The 11,257-nt window shown below is 39.5% G+C and overlaps 1 protein-coding gene across 1 annotated transcript; it reads right to left on the bottom strand.

Annotated features, from left to right (window-relative positions):
- Positions 1-2,791: 2,791 nt before the first annotated feature.
- LOC309695391 (nanos homolog 3-like) lies at positions 2,792-8,703 on the bottom strand (the record flags this gene model as incomplete). The annotated part of the gene is made up of 4 exons (XM_082516003.1): positions 2,792-4,152; positions 4,638-4,698; positions 5,434-8,208; positions 8,679-8,703. 2 exons carry the CDS (start codon positions 8,701-8,703, stop codon positions 7,538-7,540), a joined length of 696 nt encoding a protein of 231 aa, XP_082372129.1. The 3' UTR covers positions 2,792-4,152; positions 4,638-4,698; positions 5,434-7,537.
- Between the last annotated feature and the right edge of the window lie 2,554 nt (positions 8,704-11,257).

Consider the following 11,257-nt stretch of genomic DNA (forward strand, 5'->3'; position numbering starts at 1 on the left):
AAAATTTGCCACCGACATCCATGTGATCAACAACAGACACACGTCATTGCCCTTCGTGGTCTAAACCAATCAGAGATAGTCAGGGGCGGGACCTCTGGAAATGTCCTTGGTCCAGCTGAAAGTGCAGGTGGATAGAGAAAGGTGAGTAGCTTGAATGAAGCGATACCGATTCATTAAATCCTGAATTGAATGAATATAAATGTATTTTACCAGAAACGCCAGAGTCTCAGGCTAAAGCTCACAAAACTATTTCAACAACAACCAGCGAATGAGAGCAGGAAACGGTAAACACAGAGCGGACCGGCGCATCAGAATTAGCTTAGCCGCCGTCGGGGCTGAAAGCCAAAAGCTCACTAATTCTGATTCGTCGTGTCTGAATCGTCTTTACGTCTTTTTTGCGCAAGATTCTGGGCTGCAGGTTTTGTCTCTCTTCAACCAAAATTCACTAGGCCAGCAGCAAAAGAAGAACCAAACTATGCTTCACATTTGATAAATATCGTCGTTAATTCCCTATTACTTTTGCTGTTTTGCTTCCAACACGATAAAAACCACAGTTCATGCACAGCTCTCGCTCTGTACTTCAAGAAAAGTTTCCCATCTCAAACATCTGTTTTCCGCATTACTCATTTGCTTATTACCCATCAGTCTACCGTTGTTTACAGCGCTGGCGGCCGCTGTCTTTTCTTTTCTTTGTACTTAAATGACCTCGGACAAGAAAGAATAATTTCTGCTGTTCAATACTGAAGAAATGTAAACTTTTTCAAATTGGGTATAATTGCAGAATATTTTTAAGGTTATCTGCTATAAAATCCATGCCAGGAAAATCTCCTTTATGTTTTTTATTTTATTTTATTCTCAGTTACTTTGACACAACGGCATGTGCTGTGATGGTCACATCTCTGATAAAGTTTAGTGTCAGTACTGATAAATGATCAGAATTATAAGATCTCTCACTTTCTGAGTAAAAATTGCACCAAATCGAATCTGGACCTTGTGAAGCGGAATCAAGTGGATTATAGAAATCAGTGATGATACACAGGCCTTGTGAATATCCTAGGACCGACAGAAGTGGATATAACTGACCGTGGGCAATGAGAAAAGATGAAAAGAACGATTGATAACTTTTTTGTCAAGTTAAGGCCTGATCGATCTGAAATTCATAGCCAGTGCTCTGACAGGGAGCCATCAATCTTTGAACGCTGATTTGGGTGCGCCCAACTTTTTTTTTTTTAATGGTGTGCATAAGAAAAAAAGTTTTGCGCACTCAGAGAGAGACAGTGACACTTGCTGTGGATTTGAAAAAAAAAACACACAGAAAAACCAAAGAGAAGGACAAACCTCAACTCAAAAATCTTTAAAACGCCTTCATTCTTCTCATATGATTAATGAGAAGGAAAACGGGACACCACTGTCTTATAATTCCCCAGGAACAAACTCCTCTTTCTCTCATTTCAGACCTGTTTCAAATCATAAGCAGACACAACCAAAAACCGGCTCACCTAATCAAACCAAATCCTAACTTTAAGCCACTATCCAGTCCTGTCCCCCTTCTCTCCTCATACCGGTACCCACAGTTCAGACCCCACCTCAGGCCCCTTACTGCCTGAGGAGGGGTCTGAAGTATTTTCCAGCCTTATAAAGAAAGGGAAGACTGAAGTGGCAGACTGTCATGCAAAAAGCGAGCATCTCCTCCTTGCACTGCTTACAGTCAAATGACAAAATATGTGAACTCTTTTTAAACAGGAAAAAGGAAGAAATTGTACACCAGAGGGGGCAAGAAGGAGAAAACTTGAATATAAACTCAAAAGAAAAACCGCTGTTCCTTCCCTCCCCCAGAAGGCAGTAGAATATCATCATGTTAAATGCCACTTTTGGGGGGGGGGGGGGGGGTAAAATTACTTGACAAATATGTTTCTCTTTTTTGTTATTTCGTCCCTCTTTGTTACAGCTACAGGAGGACAATAAACAGAAGAAGGAGAGCGGCACCAAAGAGGCGAAAAAACGAAAGAGCGCACCACCTCCTGACACCACATCCACAAAGAAGTCCAAATGTACCTCCAGTGCTGAGGGGGACGACAAGGAGGTTTTTCTCCTCCCTGTTCGTGGGCGTGAGCGTTACGAGATGTTGAAGAAGATCAATGACGGTTTGGAGCTGCTTGACAAGGACAGCAAAAGCAAGTCAAAGGTCTCAGTGAAGCATGAGGTTCCCGTGCCCTCCAGTGGAAAGAGGCTGCTCCAGAGAGGTTGTTGTGTTTTGTTGACAGAAGATGTGGTTGTTTTGTTTGATTGTAGTACCAAGTGTGAAATAAATAAAAATGAAATGAAATGAAATGAAATGAGGAGTGACAGCGACTAAGATGCCCATCACCTCAATTTCGAAAACAAATGTCACCTTTTTGTCTAAGCCTTTAGGATTATTTCAGGTTTTAAATGCCCATTTAAAAACCAAAATGCCATCCTGCCTCAGTTAAAACGGTTCCTGAAACTGTACTGCCTGATTAGTCACTGCACTGACATACTGTTGTGTTCAGTTATGTTTTTCTTTTCTTTTTAAAAAAAAAAAAACAACAACAACAACAACAACCCTATGTTCCTAATTGGGTTAGAGCCGTTCAGCATGGTTTGAGTGAGATTAAGAATGATCCTTGTCATAATGAGTCACTGCCGTTTATTTAAATAAAGTTCAAAGCTAGGCTTGCAAAACTTGAATGGAATTTGCCTCTGATGTTGCTGTATTACTGTGCTACAGTCCTGTCGCACCATGTCATTTTTAAAAAAAGAAATGTATATATTTTGCATGATTGTCTGGGAAATGCAACCACCTCTGCACAACCTTGATTCATATGCAATATGTAATCATGTTTGTGTAACATGAAAGAAAAAAGAGAAAAAATGATGATAAATGCAAAGACTGGTAACAGCGCTAAGAACCATAAAGCAAGAGAATTTTTAAAAAACTGTGAGAAATAAACTACACTGTAAAAAAAAAATAACCCTATTCAAATTAAAAAAAATGATGTCCAGTTGTCACATCCAAAATATTTGGCTTTATAGAATCCAAATTGAGTCACTTGATATGACCTGATACTTTTATGTTGATATAAACAATATTACTAGACTTGACTGAAACTTTAAATTTTGCATTGATCCAAATTGATTTTTTTACATAGAACCATATTTTAATTATTGAACCAAGCTAATATATTGAAATTTAACCAACCTAATGTATTCACATCGAACCAAATTAACATGAACTAATATGTTTGTGTTGAAGCCAGGTAATTGATTTACATATATTCAAACTATATTTTTTACATTTCATTTCAGTTCAAAAATGCTCTGCATTTCCTATAAAAAACAAGACAGTTGGCCAACCAATTATTTCAAAATTATTTATTGTTCCAAACCATTTTAACTATAATCAATAGAGAGGATTAGTAATATACAGATTTAGTGCTACGGCAGAAATGATTAGAGAAATGTTTGTTTTATAAAACCTGCAATCTTTTGAAAACCAGTATAAAACCTGCAATCTTTTGAAAACCAGTATAAAACCTGCAACCTGTCTAAAACTGGCATAAAACCATTATAAAAACTATTTTTAAACCAATTTGCAAGTACTCAAAAATGTTTATATGTGCACTGTGCCTGTACAATGTAAAAAAAAAAAATCTACACATGTATCAATGAAATCAACTTAAATCTCCCTTTCAAATGGGTGTTCTTATAAATTTTGAATGTAGAATACCACTGCAGGCCAACCAAGCAAAATAACCAAGCACACATGCACATGCATGTGCACATACACATGCACACATGCATGCAAACACACTACTGTGCAGTGTTAAGTTCACAATTAAGTTTGCGAATCTTAGAGGTCATCTTGTTAAAGTCAAGCTCCATCATAATCTTTTGAAGAGCCTCAAAGGTGAACCTGAATCCTCGTGGATATTCCATATTAAGAGCATAACAGAGTCCAAAGACCATTGCCACTCCAGCTGCCACAGAAGGCAACTCATTCAGGACTTCCACACCATCAATGATTATCCCGATGTCTCGAGGCTGATGTAGGAGGCTTGAGTTGTCCCTGAAGACGAAGAGTGCCATGGTGGTACTCTGCAGCTCTTCCTCAGCTTCATCTTTCTGGGATATCTTGAGGTAAAATATGGAACAAAATGTACAAGTGAAGAACTGAAGTCTGGCACACCTGATAAATCTTTGACCATAATAAACTACTATTTTGATAGTTGTTTGGTCACAGACTATTAGAACAATTATTTGACTAATCAGATTGTGAATTGCATAATCATTAAATTAAATCAATGGTGGAACATTTTCATAAATGTTCCACAAAGCCCAAGAAAAAAAAAGAAAACAATACAGAACCCTAAGATATTAACTTGATGAGTTGATTAATCGTTGCTGTCCTACATTAATCACTGCATTTAATAGCAGAGTTGTCAAATTTACATCAAGAGACTGCATCTCATGTAGAGACAGAACAGATATGGACATACCATGTATTCTTTTATCAAGTCCTCAACACATCAGCAAGGTGAATGAGAGGATAATGAGGGAGGGTCTAGATTATTATGAAATGTTTAAAAAGGATGTGCAGTGTAAATGCAAAATGATACCTGTTCAGATTAAATGAAAATGTATGCTTCAGCCATGGAATGGATGGAGCGATCTGTGGTTCTGAAAGCATACAGAAAAAAAAGAATAATGTTACTTCTCTATAAAACACATTACATAGAAAAACCAAGAAATACGTAACATGACATACCAAACAGTCTACAGACCAGCCATTAGCGACTAAGTTTGGCATAGGGTCAATTTTTTGCTGTTAAAATTAAAATTTCTTCAGAAAATGCACATTTTTCCGAGCTGCGCCTGAAAGTCAATTGAAGGAATTAGTCTTATGTCATTGATCTTATATGCTGGCTTGTTATTTCTGTCTCTAAATCATGCACATTAATAATTATCTTTTGCGCTCGGTGTACACACACATAACACACAGATATTTATATGAAGAGAGACAAACGTGCGCGCACAAACACAAGCTTGTGTCTAGAAACCGCGAGCTCACCAGAAAAATTCAAACGAAGCGGAGCACGGAGTTATACTATGAATGTTATGAACTATGAACTTATGCTAGCTAGCTTTATCCACCACCGATGCATCGTGGTAACGCTAGCTAGTTAGGCAAAAAGCCGTTTTTTACCAGTATACTAACTTGTATTCCCGACTGTGATGGTCGGTTTCTGGTAACCAGTTCTAACGTTGCGCAGGATAGCTAGCTAGCTTATAGCTAGCAGCTACAATCATGCAAAAATTAGGGGTGGCTGTCGACCCAGCTTAAATGGGGTTATTTTCTGCGATTTTGGCAATACAAATTATAAAAGCTTTTGTAACACACTTGGCTTTACTTACGTTTATTTTCAGATGAAATTAATCAAAGATGTGACATGATGTTTCCAGCAGCCATGCAGAATAAAAATGGGTCCCGGTCTATTTCTGGTGGGCGTGTTCAAGTGCAAATCACTTTGACTCAAATTAAAGATATTATCTGTTCAACATGAAAAGAAATATATGTTTTGAGAGAAATCAAAAACTTTGCGTTGCGATGTTCACAATCCTGTACTGACACTATGGGCACATTTTTAGAAATCTATTTAATTCCACAGAAAGGTTAGCCACTTTAGTGTTTCACTTGTGACCTATTTATAGCTCACTGAAGATGGTTTTAAAATGCAACAATGTTCGGAGATAGAGAGAAAAAAAAAGAACTTTGGTGCAGGTGCAGGTGCAGTCTTTTATGTAGCTTTCTGGTGACCTTAAAAGAACCTTTACGAAGCCCGTTGACAGGCCTTTAATCGAATGATCGGTTGGTTGATTGATAACAGAAAAAAATGACACATAAGATGGACATAAAGGACTGAAAACACCAAGAGCAAAATATTGCATCGCACTCATTTATGTAGTTTATTTTTAGATTAGATAATTTTGCAAAATAACGCAGCAAAATAAATAATAAGAGCCGGGATGTGCAGACTATTTAGCACTGAAAAAACTCCGTCCATGTGAACAGAATCAGGTGTTACCTTACCTGTTGATTAAATATCAAGACTATTTAGCAATAAGCTTACTTTAAAGGCTCGTAATAGGTGAACTGTCTTGGTATAGTTGAGTCACGCAGAGTTCATGGTCCATGTTGTGTTACTTGTTGTTTGTGTGTGTGTGTGTGTGTCACCCGATGACCCCTGGCGCCGGAGCGTCTAGACTACATTAGAGATGTGTCACAGCAAAGAGCCGCACCTGCGCTCAAAGAGAGCACATACATAGAGGTGAGATGAGGATAAATGGATAGATGCGGTCCTTTTTCGAAGCTGAGCGCACAGTTGTATTTCCTGCACAATCACACACGAAGTGAGGCTGTGTTTATGCCGGTTATACCATGAATATACACCCTGCAGGCACCACTTGTTTGTCAAACTGTTTATGAAGCAAAAGTCACATTTCTGTTTATTTACAAAGCAAAAAGAAGGGGGGGAAAGAGGCGTAGGAGGGGGTGGAGCGTGCGCACTAGCATACCGGCGACGGCTGTTTCCTTTCACTAAAAGGAAAAAAATAATAAAATGTGTACTTCACGTTACGGTTGAAACTGGGGGTTTTTTTGTGTTTTTTTAATTTTTATTTTATAGAAACAATTTTTGCTCATAACCAATTGACAGGGGATTTCTTAAAATCACCCCGCAGTTCTTCAGCTGAGACACCTGAGTTAGAAAACACAAACACTGCAGCTGTCTTTGTACAAACTTGTACAAACTCTGTTTTGACCTTGTATACTGTATTTCCCCAGCCCCTCTATTTTGAAACTAAAACTATTGAACCTTAATTCAATTTCTCACTTCACATAATCGTTTCACTTTTGCCTTGAAGTGTTACTTTTAATTTAATTTAATTATTTTTTTATGACGCATGTTCTCTGGTGAGTTCAGGTACATCTGTAACTTCAAGTGGAAGAGTTGCATGTGAGTTAAAAATTTTCTATAATACCAAAAAAAAAAAAAAAAAAGACAAAATACTGACGTTTTTGTCGAATAATCTGTCTGACATGAGGGATAATATAGCATTTGCATTTTAACTAAAAGACTCGCGCACTGACACTATGGGCACATTTTTAGAAATCTATTTAATTCCACAGAAAGGTTAGCCACTTTAGTGTTTCACTTGTGACCTATGAAGTACCCCCGAAATTGTATCATATTAAACAACAACAACAACAATAACAACAACAATAAACACTCGAGGACTTTAAAGAGTTTAATTTTTACCGAGCTTTGAGAGCGCTCACCCCAGCTCGGGGCTCCACAGATGTGCTGGATGAGAGCTCCTTGCTGCAGACTGCAGCGGAGTGTTTGACAGTCAAACTTGAAACAGTCTTTGGAACTGAAACGGTCTCTGCCAACACGAACACATACCCCAAACAGTTCGGTAAATATGTACAGTTTCTCGCAGCTTCAGTTTTCAGCAGCTACCAGAACTTGCCTACCGTCTGCATCCTCCCAGCAGCCTCGCACTTCATCTGCGGGCAGTACTTGCGTGTGTGAGCGCTGTCACCGGTGGCTTCGCAGATCGGGCAAGTGTAGTTCCGGAGGACGGGGCAGAAAACTATCCCGTCGTCTGATTTGAGCTTGTGAGATAGGTACACCCTCGGAGTCTCCCCGTTCTGCTTGCATAAGCGGCAGTAGTCCGAGGATGAGGCGCTGCTGCTGGTGTCCGACGCGCTGCTGGTCGGACTGGACTGTGATGAGTTTTTGGAGGATTTCTTCCCCAGAGTGGAAGTGTGGACCTTACTCCAAGGGGGCGCTTGTCCCTTCTTTGGACGCTCGGTGTCTCGGTTATCAACCTCACGGTTGCTGCACAGTTTCTCGAACACTTGGCTCAGATTCATGTAGTCGTGCCACATGTTAAAGCTGTCCCCACCAGTGAGGATCGAGTTCTGGACCTCCAGTTGTCTCGGCATTGTGGTCATTTTTTGGCAGAAGTAAAACTGAGAGTGTGTTTGGAGCGCCTCATATTTATAGCTCACTGAAGAAGGTTTTAAAATGCAACAATGTTCGGAGATAGAGAGAAAAAAAAAAGAACTTTGGTGCAGGTGCAGGTGCAGTCTTTTATGTAGCTTTCTGGTGACCTTAAAAGAACCTTTACGAAGCCCGTTGACAGGCCTTTAATCGAATGATCGGTTGGTTGATTGATAACAGAAAAAAAGGACACATAAGATGGACATAAAGGACTGAAAACACCAAGAGCAAATATTGCATCGCACTCATTTATGTAGTTTATTTTTAGATTAGATAATTTTGCAAAATAACGCAGCAAAATAAATAATAAGAGCCGGGATGTGCAGACTATTTAGCACTGAAAAAACTCCGTCCATGTGAACAGAATCAGGTGTTAACTTACCTGTTGATTAAATATCAAGACTATTTAGCAATAAGCTTACTTTAAAGGCTCGTAATAGGTGAACTGTCTTGGTATAGTTGAGTCACGCAGAGTTCATGGTCCATGTTGTGTTACTTGTTGTTTGTGTGTGTGTGTGTGTGTCACCCGATGACCCCTGGCGCCGGAGCGTCTAGACTACATTAGAGATGTGTCACAGCAAAGAGCCGCACCTGCGCTCAAAGAGAGCACATACATAGAGGTGAGGTATGAGGATAAATGGATAGATGCGGTCCTTTTTCGAAGCTGAGCGCACAGTTGTATTTCCTGCACAATCACACACGAAGTGAGGCTGTGTTTATGCCGGTTATACCATGAATATACACCCTGCAGGCACCACTTGTTTGTCAAACTGTTTATGAAGCAAAAGTCACATTTCTGTTTATTCACAAAGCAAAAAGAAGGGGGGAAAGAGGCGTAGGAGGGGGTGGAGCGTGCGCACTAGCATACCGGCGACGGCTGTTTCCTTTCACTAAAAGGAAAAAAATAATAAAATGTGTACTTCACGTTACGGTTGAAACTGGGGTTTTTTTTGTTTTTTTAATTTTTATTTTATAGAAACAATTTTTGCTCATAACCAATTGACAGGGGATTTCTTAAAATCACCCCGCAGTTCTTCAGCTGAGACACCTGAGTTAGAAAACACAAACACTGCAGCTGTCTTTAACTCGCGAGGGCAGTCATGGACGCAAGACCTGCGTCTCATCACTGTGTGCGTGCTTTATTTATACTTCTCTGTGTGTCTGTGTGTGTGTGTGTGTGTGTGTGTGTGTGTGTACAAATACAACAGAGTTATTCTAAGAATTCAGAGCTGAGGTTCCCCTTTTTCTAAATCTGCATGTTCTTACAGTAAGAGGAAGCTGTAAGTTGTTTATCATACAAGAGTTTCATGTCAAAAGTCACGTAGACATTTGCTTAGTGATAAATATTGTGTAAAGTGATAAATATTTTTTTGAAAACAAATTCTTTGAAGAAGTGTCCCTCACATCTTCCCACCTGCTTTCACTGCATAACAGCCCACCCTAGTGAGACAAGACCGAGTAAAAGAGCCTGAAAGGAGTTCAGAAGTGCCCTCAAGCACCAATTTTGCCCGCAAGCACCGCAAGATCCTTTGTTTTTCACAAAGATAACTGCTAGACTCCACGTACAGTGGTGAAGATGAAAATTTGCCACAGACCACAGCCACAGTCACGGTGTGACAAATAAAGCCAATAATTATTTCCCAGTTTGTTTGTTTTGTCAACAAATTGAGAAAATGTGTGTTTAATGAACTATTTGTACAATATAACATATATCAATAGGAGTACAAAAGGTCACAAAGGTCAAATAGTATTCTCAAGTGTAAGCTCAGTAATGGTCAAAATATTGCGTTTTTGTGACTGAAACTCATTCATGCATTTGTGTCATCACGCTTAGATTACTGTAATTCCCTGTTTACTAGCTTGGATAAATCATCTCTCTCTCGCCTCCAGACAATACAAAACGCAGCAGCCAGACTACTAACTCGCTCTACCAAGCGTGTTCACATCACTCCCATCTTATATTCTTTACATTGGCTCCCAATAGAGTTTAGAATTCGCTTTAAAATTCTTGTTTAAACATACAGAGCACTAAACGGCTCCAGATTACTTATCCAAGCTTCTTTTAAAATACACTGCTGCTCGTCATCTCCGCTCACAGACTCAGAGTCTCTTAGTTGTTCCCCGTACACGACTGAAGACAAAAGGGGACAGAGCCTTTCAGTCTGTTGCACCAAGGCTGTGGAACAGTTTACCACTACCACTACGTTTGCTTGACTCTGTGGATTCTTTTAAAAAACAGTTAAAAACTCTTCTGTTCAAACAAGCCTTTTGTTGATCTACATTTTATATTTTTTACACTAATTACATTTGATCTTTTACATTGTATATAATGTCTATTGATTTTATTGTTTATTTTAATATTTGTGTACAGCGCTTTGTGAATGTCTGTCTGTGAAAAGCGCTTAATAAATTAAGTTTACTTACTTACTTACTTACTTACTTACTGAGCCTGCAGTTCAGAAATTTAACCATTAGATGGAGTCATTGCCAAAGCAATGTCACTTTGAATTGGAGCATCACTGGGCTGACACTCACATTACAGAGGCAGACCAAAACACACACGATTAAAATAATGTATATAAACGTGGAGAGAGATAGAGGAGAAAAAAGCAACAAACTCCACATACAACATCCAAGTTGGAAAAAGCTGGGGAGTAGTCAGTGGTATCACATGTCCCCCCAAAGTCTGTTTTCAAGCATATCTAAATAGGCTTGTGACAGGGCCATTCTGTGTCATTCTGATCAATCCTGCAGTGCTGACTCAGTTGGCAGATGTGTGGTTGTTCTCACTATGCTACTCCCACAGGCCTCCCCTCTCCTCTTCCTCGTTGCCATTCCCTGATGAGTTGCATCCACAGGAATCTTGATCAGAGCGCCAGGGATTGGTCTTTTGAAGCTCTCAGGGTCCCCCTGTGATTTTACTTAGTTCTTCTTTCCCTGCTCTTCCTTTGGTTAATATGTTGAGGTTTGACACATCTCCAGCCCTTCTTGTTTTTGTGCTTGAAGTAGTCCAGGGAGGCACAGAGTCCTCGTGGAAACTTTTGATGTCCATCTCAGAGTGATGACATTGTACAAAGCTTTCCTTTCGTCTTGTTTTCTATAGGGTCATGCTGCTTATGCACAATGCAACCACCAAAAGGCAGCACTTGGCTGGATCTATATAAATTGCT

The sequence above is a fragment of the Aulonocara stuartgranti genome (genome assembly GCF_965226115.1).
Source record: "Aulonocara stuartgranti genome assembly, chromosome: 19".
NCBI lineage: Eukaryota > Metazoa > Chordata > Actinopteri > Cichliformes > Cichlidae > Aulonocara > Aulonocara stuartgranti.